This window comes from Suncus etruscus, chromosome 8, assembly GCF_024139225.1.
Source record: "Suncus etruscus isolate mSunEtr1 chromosome 8, mSunEtr1.pri.cur, whole genome shotgun sequence".
In the NCBI taxonomy this organism is placed as follows: Eukaryota; Metazoa; Chordata; class Mammalia; order Eulipotyphla; family Soricidae; genus Suncus; species Suncus etruscus.
In genome coordinates, this window is record NC_064855.1 from 10818427 (window position 1) to 10837512 (window position 19086).

The following is a 19086-nucleotide window of genomic DNA, read 5'->3' on the forward strand; positions in this document are numbered from 1 at the left end:
TTTAAGAGCTCATTGAAGTATTATCAAGGGCATAAGTACTGTTTTTTTTCTAAAAGTTAATTTCTAGGCTGCCACCCCCAGGGAACCTCTCATTTCTACCTCTAATCAGGTCCCCAGATCTGCAAACCCAGAATAAAATTGCCTCAGTCTCCCCCAGCAGCTGCCACTGATTCCAAACTGGGATGCCATCTCATCTCTTTTTTTCTGCACACTGGGAAAAAAATGGCTTGAGGCAGAGCCATGTGGTGTAACTGGAAAACAAATTTAAGGCTTCCCAGGCTCTGAGCCTGCCACCACGAGAGGGACTTGGGGCCCCATGTGTATAGTCTTCCTGTGCTGGTACCAGCTGTTGATGTGTCTAAGCAGTTAGAGTAAGTGCTGGGCTCAAGACTCTACGGATGAAGCTCCAGGCTGCAGGAGGGTGAGTGCCTGAAGCCAGGTTAACACCCCCCTCCTTGTTCCCCCATCTCAGGAATAGCCTTTTGTGCTTTTCCCAGTCTGGCTCTGAGGGGGTGCTTCAGATCATGGGAGGACTGCCTCAGTCTCTGAGAGCTCTCTGCAGAGAATGCTTGCCAGTGTGAGTGGCAAGGAAAGTTAGTTGCAAAGGACACACTAGGATGGGTTCCTATTAGGAGATGAATTTCAGCTTTTTCTTGGTAGTGCAGACAGGTTTATTCTTCAGAGCCCTTAGAGCCTAAGGTCCAGTCTCTGTAAATTTAAAGCCCAGGACCAGAAAGGTGAGGGAGGGCATGGAGGTGTCTCTCAGTGCCTCTTTTTGTCCCCACAGCATACCTGCCATGATATCAGAGGCTGAGAACTTCTCGGTGACAGAGTTTGTCCTCGCAGGCTTAACCGATCAGCCGGCACTCCAGCGGCCACTCTTCTTCCTGTTCCTGGCTTTCTACTTGGTCACCGTGGTAGGGAACCTGGGCCTAGTCATCCTAATTGGGCTCAACTCCCACCTGCACACCCCCATGTACTTTTTCCTCTTCAACTTGTCCTTCATAGACTTCTGCTACTCCACGGTCATCTCTCCCAAACTGCTGATGAGTTTCATCTTGAAGAAGAACATCATCTCCTACGCAGGTTGCATGGCCCAACTCTTCTTCTTTCTCTTCTTCGTTGTCTCAGAGTCCTTTATTCTGTCCGCCATGGCTTATGACCGCTACGTGGCCATCTGCAACCCACTTATGTACACCACCAGCATGTCACCCCACACCTGCTTGCTTCTGTTGGTGGGAGTCTACGTGATGGGCTTTGCAGGGGCCATGGCTCACACAGCCTGTATGGTTCAGCTGACCTTCTGTGCCCACAATCTGGTCAACCATTACATGTGCGACATCCTTCCCCTCCTGGAGCGTGCCTGCAGCAGCACTGCCGTCAACGAGCTGGTAGTTTTCATTGTGGTGGGCATTGATATTGGGGTGCCCACAGTCACCATATTCATCTCCTATGCCCTCATTCTTTCTAGCATCCTCCGTATTAACTCCACACAGGGCAGGTCCAAGGCCTTCAGCACTTGCAGCTCCCACATCATGGCCGTTTCTCTCTTCTTTGGGTCCGGGGCATTTATGTACCTCAAACCATCCTCACTCTTACCCATGAACCAGGGTAAAGTGTCCTCCCTGTTCTATACTATTGTGGTGCCCATGCTCAACCCGTTGATCTACAGCCTGAGGAATAAGGATGTCAAAGTGGCCCTGAGAAAAACCTTGGGGAAAAAATCATTCTGAGGAAGAGGCAAGGTTTAGGAAAGTCCGCCCCAACTCGTTGACTTAAATGTCTTTGTTTGCATGAAGGAAAATTTAACTTGGTCTGGAACAAGCTGAATTCATACCAAAAAGAAAGATTCTTCAAAGGAAGTCACACTCAATGGGCCTAAAGAAGCATTTAATCTTCCCAACTCCTATGTCTGAGAACAGCCACAGGCATATGCCTTGTCCAATTCTGTCAATCAGCATCTCAGCTGTTGGACTGTGACTAGAGTTTGGGCTCACTTTTTTCATAAATTTGCTACTGGTCAACTATACTACGCAGTTGTAGGAGAGATGACCTTGCAGCCCTGTAGGTTTGGGAGTGTCACTACATTTCCAGGGATCTTGGGTTCTAAAAGCAGGTGGGTGCTTTCTGGTAGGGATCATTTCTTCCCTCTTCCAGCCCTAGAGGAGATTATTTCAAACAGGAGCTGGACTCAGATGTGAAAATCTGGTTTTATCTGCAGAACCTTCTTGCCACTTTTCTTTTCTTTTTTCCTGCCACTTTTCAAGGACTAATTTTGTTTTTTTTTTTTTGCTTTTTGGGTCACACCCGGCAGTGCTCAGGGGTTATTCCTGGCTCCAGGCTCAGAAATTGCTCCTGGCAGGCACGGGGGACCATATGGGGCGCCGGGATTCGAACAGATGACCTCCTGCATGAAAGGCAAACGCCTTACCTCCATGCTATCTCTCCGGCCCCTCAAGGACTAATTTTAAGTACCACTTTCCCTGAGGTAAGAGGTAGAGGATTTTGTTGAAATGCTATTTATTTTACTGACCAGAAATTTTTTTTTAGCTTTTCAGTACCCACAGGAGAGACCCAAGGAATAGAGGGGAGGGTTCAATGACTCCCATGCCAGTGGGTTGGTGCTTCTGGGACTTGGTCAGAGGAGGTGTGAGGAGAAGTGATGTACTATGGAAGGCTTCAGAGAAAGTGCTGAGGTTTGAAAGGGTGATATTTGGGAACTTTCATTCTCCTTGCCATATGTCCACCTTGTACCTTTAAAACTAGGCAGAATTTTGAGTGATTCAAGGAGCTATAGACTATTCTAGAGCCACAGAGACAGTTAGTGGTCTAGAGGGAAAGTGGCTGCCGAGTATCCTGGTGCTGCCCATGAAACTTGGGGGTGTTCTCTGTGTACCTCCCTAGATCAACTTTATGACCTTTGTATCTTACTCCCCATTTTTTCTTGTTGGCCTTCTGAGCTTCCTTTGTGGTTTCTCTCTACCATTCCCTTCCTGATTCTCTATGAAGTCTTTCCTACTGTTTTCCTACTTTGCTTCAGAAACTTGTCTGCTCTCTGTCGGGTCTGGTGAAGGGGTTGGGGCAGTTTGACTCTGGTGTGTGAAAACACACAGGTGATGACATTGTGTAAAAGGACTTGGGGGAGCTTTTTGGTCTCAATAAAGCTTGTCTAGAAGTAAAAATAACCATGCCAGCATTGTAAGTTTTTACTTACTGGGAAAACTGTTTCTAACTGATACGATTATCTAGGAAGGTTGATTTCTGCTTGAGAAAATAAAGTTTTGGAGGGGTAGAGAGTTCTGTTCATGAGGCTGGTAAAAAGGTACACAGTAAATTCAGAGTGAAAAGAAAGAGAGAGAATATGATATGTCAGGAGAATCTCTGGGCAGTGAATTGTTCATGTGAGAGAAGTGAGTGATGGGGCAGAGAAAGAGTTGATGAAGATGTCAATGCCAAACTGAGGTAGGTGGAACTGAGAGAAATTGGAACCTTCATTTCTGCTAAACAGTGAGCTCACCTTGAGAAAAATTATTTGATATCTCTTGAGTATTAGTAGCTTCTGGTTAAAAACATTTTCCCCCACAGACAATAAAATGCTAATCGCTCAATATGTTTTATTTTCATTTCTATTAGATGCCCTTTTCCAACATAAGTATTAGCACTGGTGTTAATTTATTGGGGGATATAAAATTGTTGCTTCCCTCTCTGGGTACTTGCATGTTCAAAAGAAAAATAATGGTTGGTTTGTGTTCCAGCCCAGGAATGTGGCCAGCTGGCACCAGTCTTTTGGTCCCCAGAAAGATGTCACAGGGGTGGACCCTGTGGCTTCCTAAGGTAAGTTCAAGGACAGATACCTCTACTAAATAGAATTCTAGGAAGTCAGGAAGAGTTGGTTGAGGAGGAGGATGGTTCAAGAGTAAAGACTCCATTTGTCAGGCTTGGATGTAGCTGGTCTCAGAGCAGGACTCTCTTTAGGAAGGAGGTCGTAGAATTTGCTCTCCAAACCCAGATGCTGGGGCTGGAGTGATAGCACAGCATAGGGTGTTTGCTTTGAATACTGCTGACTTCGACGGACCCGAGTTCATTCCCTAGCATCCCATATGGCCCCCTGAACCTGCCAGTAGTGATTTCTGAGTGCAGAGCCAGGAGTAACTAACCCCTGAGCACCACAGGATGTGGCCAAAGAAAACAAAAGCAAAGCAAACCCAGATGCTCTGGAGAGTAAGAAAGTACATTGCTAATAATCATACAGTGATAAAGATGAGAATGAAAATTGGTCTAGGAAGAAAATTCAGCTGCTGGTCTGAGGCACTGTCAGTCTTCTCTCTCTCTCTCTCTCTCTCTCTCTCTCTCTCTCTCTCTTTCTCTCTCTCTTTCTCTCCTGGGACTTTAGTCTTCTGGATGCACCCTTATTCCCATATGATGAGATTTCATTTACATCCCAACTAGCAGGAAGACAAACGGGTGAGGAAAGATAAAGTGATGTTCACTAATCAAGGAACAACTTCTGCTGATAACCATTAGTTGCCCCTCTTGGCAGCTAATTAAAGACCTAGAGTTTAATTTCAGACCCATGTCCTAGCAATTTAGGATTTTGTTAAGCAATTGATGAGGGGTAATGGCTGCTGGGTGGGTAATTAGGTCTCAACCAAGGGAGAGAATTGATTCCACTTTGAAGAGGGCGCAGCATAGAAGCAAGAATTGTGTATCCTTGATTTTGTTCTGTTATTTGGTTCACTCCTCAAGAAGAGGGTAAATAACTCTGACAGCTGATACTGAAAACATACTGAGAAGTTGAGGGGCTGAAGAGATTGTCTAGGGATATGTGCCAGATTCACTTTGATCAGGGTGTCACATGGCCTCCTGAGCATCATGGGGTGTATTTTTGGAGACCCTTGGCATCAAGGTTTTAGCATGATCTGCCAGCCCAGTTGTCTAAGTATCAATAGGAGTGTCCCCTGGACTTCCAGGAACACAGCTTGGAAACTACCCACTCCCCACCCACATGCCCAACCCAAAACAATGGAGAAATAGATGAAATTACCTAATTCTTTACCACTGGCTTGTTGATATTGGATTAAGGCAAACTATTGGCAAGAGTAAGGGACTTCTATGTGATTTATTTTCCCCAGCTTCTTCAACTATCCTTTACTGGATGAATTTAGGGACCGCATCGTAGCAAAGAGATTTGAGTCCTAATGTATTTCCTGCTAAAGTTTTACTCTTACTGAAGATGAAGTGCTAATTTGATCTCTTATTCCCCTATCCATTTTATTTCCAACTTATACATTCGTCCAAGATATATCTACACAGAGAAAATGCCTGGAAATGTTGTGTGTCTTTGCCTCTACCTTTCCTTTCTTTGTTATGATAGCTTAGGTATAAGATTGCAATTGTGTTTAAGTTTACAGTCTTATTTTAAACCACTACCAAATGCCCCATGAAAATGCTTTAAGACCCTCCAATCCTGTCCTTAGGCCAGCTCTGTTCCAACTTTTCTTCTCCTCCTCTTTCACGGATTTTTGATCAGCAGTCCTGGTTTGAAAACATACCATAACCTCACTTTATTACAACTTTATTAAAAATCCAAGTGCCCTGGACTTTCCAACTGTTTCTTTAGTTACTTCTGGTCTACTTCATCATTCCCCATACCCTCCAACTGGTATTCTTGGGTCTCCAAGTGTTCATTCTTTTAATCTTTTTTTTTGGATTCTTATCTTTGTTCTCAAAAGTTAAATCTCTATGAAGGAGAGGGAGAGGGAATGATAATGCTCCTTCCTTAGTCTCTACTTCATAGTCATATCTGCTTCTTTAGCCTATATAATTGCTAAGATTTATGTTAACTAGAGCTGAATCTCTCTCTCTCTCAGCTTTGGGATACTCTCCTTGAGTGGTGGGTTGGTAGATTATTAAAAACTAGCGTTTATTTTCTCCAATTTAGGTGTTTGAGACTTTAAAATTAGAAAGAAAACAGATAGACTAGAGAAAAACAAGCTGAAGTGTATTACTCATGCACGGTGTATACTCACAAGAGTACTCAGAGATGACAACTCTGAGCATGTGGCATTAAATATTATTGTAACAAAAGCAATACAACTGTAGAGAGATGAACATGACAAAGGAAATGTAAGATTTTGGTGATAAATTGTGGACATTAAATAGATGGGGGACATTGAAAGAAGATATTTACAAGTTAGTAAGGTTTGTTTGATAGATTCTACTGGGCTGAGACATTTATGCACTTATGAATTTATGATATGAAGTACATAGGAGGGGAAAGAACTTTTTCTGCGCTGACTTATTTTTAGTTAAAAATAATCATTATCTTTGGGGGGAAATACTAAGTACTTTTGGGAAATAATAGAACTCATTATTGGGACCTACAATGACACCAAGTTTAAAGTCGCTGAGACTGAACAGAATCTACAAAAGGAGGTCATGAACAGAGGTGTTCACTGAACAGTGAGATTTGATGAACAACACTTTATAGAAAAGAGAAAACATAGAAAATTCCTTGTCTTCTTAAGATAACCAATTAGATAATCTAATTAACATATAATTTTTATTTTATACATTTACTTGACACATGCATATTGTGTTTAAAATAAGTATTAAGATATAAAGACTGTAAAATAAACTAAATAGATATTAGATGATTAAATTAGGTGAGAAAATTTCAAAAAATTGCATACATAGAAATATATGGGCAAAGTTCTCTGCTACTGTGCAATACAATAAAAACTTGAACACCAAATTAGGAAACAAAATTATTTAAATATTAAAAACACATCCAAAGGAGAGATAGCACAGCGGTAGGGCATTTGCCTTGCATGCAGTGAACCCAGGTGGGACCTGGTTCGATTCCCAGCATCTCATATGATCCCCGGAGCCTGCCAGGAGCTATTTCTTATATATATATATATATATTTATATATATATATATATTTTTTTTTTTTTGGTTTTTGGGCCACACCCGGCGGTGCTCAGGGGTTACTCCTGGCTGTCTGCTCAGAAATAGGTCCTGGCAGGCACGAGGGACCATCAGGATTCGAACCAACCACCTTTGGTCCTGGATTGGCTGCTTGCAAGGCAAGCGCCGCTGTGCTATCTCTTCGGGCCCTATTTCTTATTTTTTTAAACTTTATTTATTTTTATTTATTGATTGATTGATTGGTATTTGGGCCACACCCAGCAGTGCTCAGGGGTTACTTCTCACTCAGCACTCAGAAGTCACCCCTTGTAGGCTGGTGGTTCATATGGGTGCTGGAAATCGAACCAGGTTCCTCCTGGGTCGGCTGCATGCAAGGCAAATGCCCTACCTTTGTGCTATCTCTCCAACCCCCAGGAGTGATTTCTGAGCTCAGAGCCAGAAGTAATCCCTGAGTGCCACTGGGTGTGGCCCAAAAACCAATCAACCAATCAATCTAAAGTTAAAAAAAAACTCTCCGTAAGCAATTTGAGATATAGTATAGGGGTTAATATGCAGCTATACTATATGGATTTAAACAAGGTTGAACCCTGGTTTATCTCCTGCACTCCTGAGCACAGAACCAGGAATAAGTTCTGAGTTCTGCTGTGGGTAGTCTGAGAAAACAAACAGAAAGCTCTCATAAAAGTTATTTGCTGATCAAAAAATTACAAAACTACAAAATGGACACTTTATTCTTATGAATATGTGTATATAGTTAAGAAAAACTATCAATAAACAGAATAAGGGAAATGGTTTTTATTGAATGAAAGTAACTGAAGCACTTAATAGATAAATTATCACACATCTTAGGTATTGAAAGTAAAAATGCAAATGATTTTATAGATCAATTTAAAGCTATAGAAGGACAAATACAAATATAGAAGGACAAATTCTCTGTGGTACACAGAGAAACAAAACAAGGCAAGACATCTAATAATAACAAATGCTTCATTGTTCATTACAAAACTGAGATTCCCTAGCAAGGCAAGGAGTTAGTGGTGTGAATAGAAGCAGCCTAGAAGTAGAGTAAGGACATTGGTGAAATTACCTTACATCAAAAGCACAAATGTAAATGCTATTGTAAACAGGTAACCCAAACTATAATAAATGCATTTAATGCTGTAAAACATTTCGGTGAGAATGTGTATGCATTGTATATGTTTACTTACTGGTTTTTGGATAACACCTGTTGGTGTTCAGGGGCTACTCCTGGTTCTGAATTCAGGAATGAGTCATTTTAGTCTCCTGAGATCATAGAGGAATTGAGCCTGTCTTTGGCCATGTGCAACACAAATGCCTTTCCTGCTGCATTCCAACCCTGGTGAGAATATCTGAAAGACTTTCCTTTTGATATCATTGGCTCTAAAGTATGTCAAATAAGGATGTTCTTTTGTGATATATCTCAGACCCTTGGGATTTATGAACTTTTGTTAAACAGCTTTAAGTTTAAGTTGGTTACAACTTTTTTGGGAGGTGGTCACACCTGGTAGTTAGTGCTCAGGGTTTATTTTTGGCTCTTGAATTCAGAAATTAATCCTGGAAGGATTGGAGACCATATGGTATGCTAGGGGAATCGACCCTAGGCCAACAGTGTACAAGGGAAATGCCCTACCCCACTGTGCTATAGCTCCAATTACAAGGTTACAAATTCTTTTATAATGAATAAATTTATGTCAAAGGTTATAAGGTAAGATTTGAACTTAGGGAACACATAAGCTGTTATGTTCGTAGTCCTTTCTAGAAACACCTGTTGTAGTAACATTAATTCAAATTATTATAGCAGAAACATTAGTGTGCCAACTCCTTCAGTCTGACAGTAACTATGGTACTCCAGGCATGTTTCTGATGTTGAAGCCAGATCAGTCAGTAAAAACTGCATCTAACATTCTTGTGATTTTTTTTCATATTTTAACCATTTATTCACATGTCCTGAAAATGTCACACCTTACTCAGTCTCTTCACCACATGGCCTAGTCTGTGGCCCATAGGTTTTGCCATTAGGTATATTACATCTGTTTAAATTTTGCTCTTAAGTACATCATTTTTGAAAGCTTGTGTTGCACTGATGTGCTGAATATTTTAAATACAAGTAGTTATGTAAGAAAAATTCATGGATATAATGATTTTAGAGACCTGAAAAAAGAGGCAAAATATAAGTTTTCAGCACAAAAGCATGCCTTAAGAACCAGCATCACTGAGTCACCAGCACAACCTGGTGGCCATGGGAAAGAATTTCTTGATTCTGCTTGGAAAGTTTCTTCCAGGCCCTTGCCTTGGCCCTCAATTTTATTGTAAGAATTAAATTCCTGTGGCATTTCACCCTGAATTTGAGATGGCAGATTGGGGGTCTCCAGAAGCCTTGGATTGTGTTAAAGAACCCAGTGGAGTTTACTCTTCCACTGACCCCTTTACACATGTTTCTGGCTGGTATGTATAGAGTAAGGGGATGGAAGCTGCACCCCTATCCCCATCTAGCTTCTCTAAAACTGACAGCTTCCCTGTGCTCAGAACCCAGAGTCCAGCACAGGTCACCCAGAGTAGACATTTCCTTGAAGACTATCACTAGCTCCTGACACAGAATTTCATTCCATTGTCCCCCATTTTCCACTTCCCACACACATTCTGCTACTTTTTGGATACTGCCACTTTTGTTGCTTTCTTCTTTTTTTACATATTCATCAAAAAAGTTTTACATGAGCACCCAAGATGTTGTGCATGTGACACTGGGAATACAACCATCAACTTTGCAGGTGGAGCTCCCTTTTCAGACGTGTCTACTCCAACAAGTAACTATAAATGTCAAGAGGTGATTTCACACTTTGGTGAATGGCTCAAGCTCATCTCTTCATTCGTCACCAGGATCCCATCTATTTTGTACTTCTTTGAATTCTTGATTTGAAAAAAACGTATTGATTTTACTATATTTGGAAGACAACATGGTCTTGAGTTTTAGATAAAACTGTGTTTTAGATGAGACTGTGACTTGATCTAAACTATACCACAAACAAAACATGTTTGAGTGAGTCACAGAATGTATATTAAATATATATTCACAGAATAATTAAAATATATTAAATATATTATGTATTAAATATATTCTTCTTACCATGTTAAAGATTGATTCTACATGTATGTATATGCAAATATGTATATACTACAGCTCTCATTTTAATGTACATGAATGTTTTTAAATTTAGATGTCATTTTTTCCCTTTCTGCTCAGAGTTATCTGAGCCCTAATTGCTACAGGGTGGTGTTAGTCTTAATTAAATGCATACTCTTAGAAAGGAGTGTGGAAATGTTGGGGAATATGATGAGTTGGAGAGAGATTTCTGGAGGGATAGTTTGTCTAAGGTAACTTCAATCGATGCTATAAGAATAGAAATGAGATTCAATAATGTGTTTGTGTGTTCAAGCAATGTGTGTACAAAGACTATTATTTTTGTTCTTTTGGAGAAAATGTGGTGGGTGGGTGGGGAAAGCTCAGTTTAACAACCTGGCAACAGTGTTCTTAGTTTACAATTTTCTTCAGGGTTTTCTTCAGGGCATGTTTGACATCCTTGTTTCTTAGACTATATATAAGGGGATTTAACATGGGCACTACATTGGTATAAAATATGGAGAAGAACCTGCCTTGGCTAAAGGAGCCATTAGAGGAGGTCTTGAGATGTGTGAACATCCCAGAACCATAGAAGAGGGCAACAGTGGCTATGTGGGAGCTGCAGGTGCTAAAGGCTTTGGACATCCCCTGTGAAGATGACATGCGTAGGATATTAGAGAGGATTAAAGCATAAGAAATAAGAATAATGAAGCTGGACATGATTACAACGGTGCTTACAATGATGGAATCCACCAACTCATTGACATAGGTGCTGCTGCAGGAGAGTTGGAGGAGGGGGAAGATGTCACACATGTAATGGTTGATGATGTTAGAATCACAAAAGGATAGTCTGACCATGTCCCCTGTGTGGGCCATGGCTCCAGCAAAGCCCATTACATAGGAGCCAAACATCAGCAGAGAGCAGACCAGAGGGGACATGGTGGTAGTGTATGTGAGGGGCTGACAGATAGCCACATAGCGGTCATAGGCCATGGCTGTCAACACGTAGCATTCCGTGTGGACAAAGAAACAAAAAAAAAATAACTGAGCCATGCAGCCTGCAAAGGAGATGATATTCTTTGTGACAAAGCTCACCAGCATTTTTGGGGTGATAATCAAAGAGTGACAGAGATCTATGAAGGAGAGATTGAAGATGAAAAAGTACATGGGTGTGTGAAGGTGAGAATTCAGGCATATAAGATTAATTAGGCTAAAATTTCCTACCACTGTGATCAAATAGTTCATTAAGAAGAGGAAGAAGAAGGGCCACTGGAGTTGAGGTTGATCTGTGATTCCTACTAGGATAAACTCGGTGACTGAAGTTGAGTTTTCCATCACTGTTCTTTACAGGGGACTGATCTGTGAGAGAAGAGAAAAACATCAGAAAGAGCCCCAGTTATTTTAGAGTTAAGACTCATTCCAATGCATCTCAAGTGTGACTTTTAGGGCAGATATTAACTCCTCATTTGCCCTGAGCTGACAAAGTCATTTGTAGTCTTTGATAATGGTCACTAAAAGCCATGCCTCATTTGAGAGTTAAGAAAACAACATTTTGAAGAGATGCTTAGGCTCCACAAAGTCACTCAGCCAGAGAACAATAGAGCCAGGTGTTGTGCCTGGGACAGTTCCTAGGGCAACACCTGAAGCTCAGAGACAGTGATCTCTGCTGGGCTGATGGCATCCCTCTCTTTCCTTCAGCCTGTCAGAAGCTCAGTACCTGGCTTGGTAGAAGGGCTGAGCCTGCCTGCCATTATCCCACCCACTTTCTTTATCTGATCTTACCTCAAAATACAATGAATTAGGGGCCAGAGAGAGGTTATGCACCATTAGGGTTACTTTCATATTGCTTTTGTTTTGGTTTTTGGGTCACACACAGCAGGGCTCAGGGGTTACTCCTGGCTCTATGCTCAGAAATCTCTCCTGGCAGGCTCAGGGGACCATATGGGACACCGGGATTCGAACCACCGACCTTCTGCATGTGAAGCAAACACCTTACCTCCATGCTATCTCTCTGGTCCTACTTTCATATTGCTGACCCTGGTTTGACCCCAAGGATTCCATATTATTTCCTGAGTCCACCATAACTTATCCTTGAGCATCCCCAAGTTTGACCCCAAACCAAAACAGTGTGGAATGACTTTTCCACCTTTCCATGGCTATTAGAGTGAAGGAGATTCAGCCTCTGACTTCTTTCTGCTTAGCCACCTCACTACTGTCATACCTGAGCTGTTCTTTTCCACGTCTGGTCCTGAAAGGAGAACAGGGTTCTGCCAAGGTTCCAATAAAGCAGGAGATAACCACTGCTTTTCTTCGTGGATTTGAGTATGTCATCTGGGCACAGCAAATGTACCAGCCTTATGTCTCCAAACATTCAGCTCGTAAATACAGTGATTTCTTTTAATACTCTCTGTGGAGCTCTGCAACATGTTTGAAAGCTTGGAAAATAAACCTCATTTAGGATGAAAGTTTATTCTACACCCGAGGGATAAAATTATTGAGCCCTTGTTTATATTTTTTTGCTAGTGAGTTAACAGGGATTCTTTTGGGACTCAATGTTCTCCATGTCTCAGTTCCTCCTAATGATTTCCTATTCTCTGTGTGAGCATGGTCTTGCTCCTTGGCATTACTGGAGTTCATCTTCAGTTCTAGAAAAAGCATCTAGAAGTAAAAAAAAAGCATCTAGAAGTAAAGTAACCTTTATGTGATTGATGCAGTAGATGTGTAGCTTTAATACAAACTATTTAACTGTATTTTACATTTATGGTGCAGTGCTATAGAAAAATATTAAGAGAATAGGCTCTGGAGACAGTTGATGATGCAGGAACTCATCATTGCTTATTATGTGGGATTGTGAACCAGTTACTGAATCTTTCTGAGTCTATTTTGCCTTATCTAATGCAGGAGTTTAATAATAGCTCCTACTTCCTAAGATCATTCTGTGGATTACACACTTTTTAACTTTTAAAGCCCTTAGAGAGCAGCTTGCCATATGTTATGCATTTAAGTATTAGGTTTTCTTCCTCTTGATTCTTATTTTTATCTACAGCAAAGACCTTTCATAAGTTTAAATCTGTATTCCACTCTTAATTAGATTTTATTACTCAAATTCAATTTATCACCTTGAGATTCTCAAACAATTGCTTTTCTTATCATCTCTTTCTAAGTTATTATTTTGGTTTTTGAGCTACACCCAGCTATTGCCCACTATCTAATCTTGTTAGAAGACCCACTGAGAAGCCTTCCCTCATTGTGAATGGATGGCCAAGATTTCTGATAGTGAAAGACTATATTCCTAATGCTTACAAAGTATGAACCTTCCAATATTTAATTGACATCTCATTAATAGGCCCACTGAGAAACCTTCCCTCAGTGTGAATGACTGACCAAGATTTCTAATATTGAAGGTAAAGAGAAATCTCATCAGAAGGTCCACTGAGTTTTCCCTCAGTGTGGATGGCTGATCAAGATTTGTGTTAGTGAAACTAATGTTCTACATGCTTAGTTATAAACATTTATTTGGCCTAAATATGAATATCCCTTCAACTATATTAAGTGTGTATATAGTAGAACCTTTCCTTCCTAACAAGGATTTTTACAGGCAACTATAGCTTTGATTAAATTTCTCTTTACTTGGAAAACTCAGTACCCATAAACACTTAAAAACAAATTCTTTCTTCTTTGTCTTCAAAACGCCCCTGTTTTTGTAGTTCTATTTTTGAGACATCTCTAAAAGACCTTGAGTACTTATTAACTAATTTTTACCTCCGAGTTAACATCAAAAAGGTTTGGCCATGATGTAGTATTGGGCTGTTGAACTTTTATCAAGTATAATGTTTGCATTCATTTTAGATATATCTTTTTTTTTAAATAATTTTTATTGTGATCAAAAGTGAATAACAAATCTTTCACAGTAATATTTAAGGTCCACAGGAATAATGAATCAGGGCCATTCCCACCACCAGGGATGTTCTCCCTTTACCACTTTTTCCAGCATGTGTCCCATATCTCCCTCCTTTGCACCCCCTCCCCAGAGTGCTAGTGTAACTCTTCCTTTCTGTGTAAAGCTTGTTGTATATAAGGTATAAATTCTGTTGTTGTTGACTTCGGGTTTAGTGTTTAAGTCTGATCATTTTATATTTCTACTCAATGTTCATATGGCTGTTTGGTCCTGGTATCATTCATTTCTATTTTCCTCCTCAATTCATGAGGCAGAACAAGATGATTCAAGTTGCATGGTTCTGCTGGAAGAAGACAAAAAAGACAGTAACTACCAAAAAGCAAAAGCAAAAGCACCAGCAACAACAAAAAATCACCAAATAATAACCACCAGAGTTAAAAAGAAAAAAAAAGAGAAATAAAGAAGAGAAAAGAGAAAATGAAAATAAATAAAAAGAAAAAAGAACAAAGTAAGGATTGCTGGTGTGGCAAGGTTTTGTGCTTCTTTTTTTGCATAGGCACAGTAAGTACTGGGAAAATAAAATAGGGAATTACTTTGGCCTAAGATATTCAGGGTTTCTCCGTCCTTGAAGCACACTGCCATGGGAACAACTACTGGCTCCATATATGCTCGTTATCATACCCCAAGGTCTTTTTATGGTGTCAGGAAACTTTCTGCTCAGTTGTGGATGATAAAATTAGGCTTCTGCAGCTAGAGAGCTTGGTATTTGCACAGGTCATAGGACAAAGTCTAGGGTAGAGTCTTTCTTTACAGTTCTAAAAGTTCTGTTCCATTATTGTAATCAGTCTTTGGTAATAAGTGGTCTTGTTTTTTGCTCAGATCCTAGGCAGAAGCCTAGAAATGAGTCGTCATTATGGTTCCAGAAGTTCTGCTCAGTCTCAGTTGTCAAAGTTTGACCTCTGGAATTAGAGATATTGATTTTTGTACAAGTCCTAGGCTAAAGCCTGGGGTAGGTTTTTTTTTTTTATTGATCCCAGGATAAGTTCTACCCAATAATGGTTGTCAAAGTCAGTCTTCTGTAGTTACTGCTCATGGATTTTGCACAGATCAAAGGATGATATGCCTTCTGATTTCATCGTACTGTTAGGTGTTGAGATAGGACAACCTACTCTTAGATCAAGTTGTTTTCATCTTCTCGTTGTCAGGATGTCATATCAAAACTGGCACAAGTTGGTGCCAGAGCGGTATTAGGAATTTCCCAGGGGTCGTTTGGTTCCTGGTGTTGTTGCAGGGAACTATATTGGTTCTTTTTTTATTTCGACCACACCCATTTGACGCTCAGGGGTTACTCCTGGCTAAGTGCTCAGAAATTGCCCTTGGTTTGGGGGGATCATATGGGATGCTGGGGGATCAAACCGCGGACCCTCTTTGGCTAGTGCTTGCAAGGCAGACACCTTACCTCTAGCACCACCTCACTGGCCCCAACTATATTGGTTCTATGTCTGGGATCTGGTGTTTGGGGTTGGACGATCACTGTCCAATCTCATGGAATCTAAGTTGTGTCTACATGACACATGTTAAGGGTGGGAGGTGCCTCTGTATTATAAAAAGTATGAGTTCTTATCCCTAGAAGATAAGATCTTGTTTCTGTGATAAGGTTTTCCCCTTTTTACTGAGCCTATACAAAAGCATATGGTGTCATATTATATTGCTGGTGCATTTGGGCTAAGAATGACAGGCTACACAATCTCTGTGCCCTGGTTTCGACCTGAGCTTTTATTCCAGGCAAGACTTCTAGGTTTTCATACCAACCAGAACCAAAACAGTCCAAGTTAAAGAAAATATATATCTATATAAAATAGAAGAAATAAATAAAAATGAATTAAAAAAGTAATTAAAGGAAAAAGTGATGGAGGAGGCTACTTTATGTTAGGAAATAAGCACCCTAAGAGGCATTATTATAGAGATATTAAACATACAAAGGAAATATAGGCCCTTTTAGATATATCTTGTCTCCTTTATTTGCCCCTAATACAAAAACCCCTTCTCCCCTCAGATATAGGAAGTTTTATAGGGAAACCCAGCTTCTTGCTAAATACCCTAATTTATATCATAGACTAGCTGGACAGGAACTGCTTTGAGATGTTAAAATTAACTGTCCTTTTTAAACTTTGGACTCTTACTTGAATTATATCTATTAATCAATTGTGCACCACCTAAAGCCAGGTGAATTGTTTTGTAAATCAAACAATGTTTGATATTGATAATGATTCTGCATAGGAACAAATGTGAGCATTCTTTTCATATCATAGAAAAAATGGACTGGCAAAACCCCCATTTAAATCCCTGATTCTTCACATTAAGGATAAGAACACCTTATTCTCCTATATAACCTGTGTGTGCCCTCATTTCTTCATATTTTCACCATACACTGTTCATGTTCCCCACTTTCCCGGAGAGGATTCAAAGAAGTTCTCTAACTCAGGTGGACCAAAGCAAGTGGCAACACTGAACAGTGCTTAGGGCTTACTCTTGGCTTTTCACACAGGAATCACTCCTTGTGGGGATCAAAAGATGACATGAGGTGCTAGGGATCAACTTTAGCTTGGCCTCCGTCAATGTGTCAACCTCTACATAGATAATAAATGTACAAACTTTACTTAGAACTACATTAGTCACTATGCACTTGCATCTGGTCTTTAACATTTGCATGTTTTTATTTCTTTCAAATCCAGGTTTCTGACCTATCATCTTCAGTGTTCTAATAATTAACTATTATATTACATGAAACTCTTTTGCCTTAAGTCCAGAGTACTTAAGAGTACTTCCTAAATACATGGAATTACCATCAACCATCTGACATCTTCCATCTAAACTACTGGACCTATAACATGGAAAAACTGATCTAAATGGTAGAAATATAGACTAGATGGGCCCAAAGTGATAGCACAGTGGCGTTTGCCTTGCAAGCAGCCAATCCAGGACCAAAGGTGGTTGGTTCGAATCCCAGTGTCCCATATAGTCCCCTGTGCCTGCCAGGAGCTATTTCTGAGCAGACAGCCAGGAGTAACCCCTGAGCACCGCTGGGTGTGGCCCCCCCCAAAAAAAAAGAAATATAGACTAGATGCTCCAGTAGCTCCTTTGCTCCAGCACCTCATAGCCTCTGGCTCAGGATAAATTGCTCTCTGCTCTCATTATCTGTAGAGAGGGCTCTGCCCATAGCTGTTCTGTGTAATGTATGTGCTGACTGTTTCCTAGGATCAAGTGTAAGACCATTAATCTTGTAAGAAAATAATATTTTAATATTTATCCCCAGAACACTTCTATTTAGTAAAACATACTTAATTTTGTAGTGTTATCCTGATAAATTTTGGATTATTATAGAATTATTATTGATCATTATAGAAGATTGAAGAAACTGGGACTGTGAAAATGGAACACTAGTAGCAAAGAAATATGGATGGTTGGTCTAGGCAGAAACTCTATTATTTGTTTTGGTAAAATTGGCAGTCTCCTGTGCAGTGCTCAGTGTCAGGGTCTGAGTGTGAGGTAATGCTTGGAATCCGCAGTGCTGAGAGTGACCTGGATTAATCCACCAGTGCTTGTGTCTCCAGGGATCAACCTGGTGATTATGCTGGGGTGTCCATGTGTTTCTGGGATTGAAGTGGGGTCAACCACTTGCCTGCCTGAAAAGCATATTAACCACTGGACTGTCTTTTTTGGCCCCTATTTAGCCACTCCAAGTGAATTAATTCAGGGCATCATTCCTGATGAACAGAACCTTAAAGGTTATGTATTGCTTATTTTGTTGTTTTCTCAATGACCCAGCTATAGAAATGGAGAATAAGTTAGTGGTTGACAGGAGTAGAGTTGTGTTGGGAGAGTATTTATTTGAGTACAAAATGAGATTATTTATTTTTGGGTCACAATTTATTCCCGACTCTGTTCTTAGGGATTATACCTGGTAGAGCTCAGAGAACCATATATGGTACAGCTGATTGAATCTGGGTCGCCTGAGTTAAAGACATGTGTGCTATCTACTGTACTATTTCTCTGGCTCCAAAGTGGGAATATGAGAAATTTCTTATGGTGGTAGAATGTTCGTGTGTGTGTGTGTGTGTGTGTGTGTGTGTGTATGTGTGTGCGTGTGCATTAATGTTTAAGTGTGAAAAAGGAAGACTTTTTACTACTAAATCTATTACAGGTAGATTTTTATTGAATGACAACTTGGTTAGAAAAGTGGGAGAAACCCATTTTCTCCCTTGTACATGTATCTTTCTTATCTCTGTTTTGTAGCTTTTTCTACACTGGAGAACCATGTGTTCTCTTGAACATGTATTTCCTCCCACTCTCTTCCCATACATCTTTATAAGTAAGTTTTGTTCAATAAAAATGATCTTGCGGGGCCGGAAAGATAGCATGGAGGCAAGGCGTTTGCCTTTCATTCAGAAGGTCGGTGGTTCGAATCCCTGCATCCTATATGGTCCTCCGAGCCTGCCAGGAGAGATTTCTGAGTGTAAAGCCAGGTATAACCCCTGAGCGCTGCTGGGGTGACCCAAAAGCCAAAAAAAATCTTGCTTTCCCATAAATAAATATGTGAATAGAGAAAGAGAAAAACAACAAAGAAACAGAGACAGTAAACCAGATAAGTGCTCAGAGAAGAACACAGGTTTGAAGAGTGAACCTGGAATAGTTCTGTATCCTGTCTGGTGGTGGTTACATAAATCAGGATAATTATTTTTTTTTGGGGGGGGACACCCAGTGGTGCTCAGGGTTTACTCGTGGCTTTGTGCTCAGAAATTGCTTCTGGCAGGCACAGGGACCATATGGGATGCTGGGATTCGAACCACTGTTGGCAAGGCAAACGCTCTACCGCTGTGCTATCTCTCCAGAAGGATAATTATTTTAAAAATAGCTTCAGTACAGTACAGTATATTTTTATTACCTTATTAATGGGATACAATTTCAATAGATTCATAAAATGTTGCTTGGGAGACAATTTACTATCATTCATATATATCTTTCAATGATAAATCTATTGGATAAGTAAAAAATAGTTAAAATGTTTCTTACCTAAAACTTGGGTTCAATCCCAGCACTACGTGGTCTCTCAAGCAC

General features: G+C 40.4%; 3 protein-coding genes across 3 annotated transcripts in view; 2 read left to right on the plus strand and 1 right to left on the minus strand.

Annotated features, from left to right (window-relative positions):
- The window catches only part of LOC126015454 (NADH dehydrogenase [ubiquinone] 1 alpha subcomplex subunit 6), a 566806-nt gene that overhangs the window by 71505 nt on the left and 476215 nt on the right, over window positions 1–19086 (plus strand). The window lies entirely within an intron of this gene.
- LOC126015466 (olfactory receptor 145) lies at window positions 795–1733 on the plus strand. The gene has a single exon (XM_049777992.1). It carries the CDS (start codon window positions 798–800, stop codon window positions 1731–1733), a length of 936 nt encoding a protein of 311 aa, XP_049633949.1. The 5' UTR covers window positions 795–797.
- On the minus strand, window positions 10482–11414 carry LOC126015469 (olfactory receptor 143-like). The gene has a single exon (XM_049777996.1). It carries the CDS (start codon window positions 11403–11405, stop codon window positions 10482–10484), a length of 924 nt encoding a protein of 307 aa, XP_049633953.1. The 5' UTR covers window positions 11406–11414.

What these genes read in the sequence shown, in the direction of transcription:
- LOC126015466 (XM_049777992.1), top strand. Translation starts at nt 798, where the DNA reads ATGATATCAGAGGCTGAGAACTTCTCGGTGACAGAGTTTGTCCTCGCA.
- LOC126015469 (XM_049777996.1), bottom strand. Translation starts at nt 11,405, where the DNA reads ATGGAAAACTCAACTTCAGTCACCGAGTTTATCCTAGTAGGAATCACA.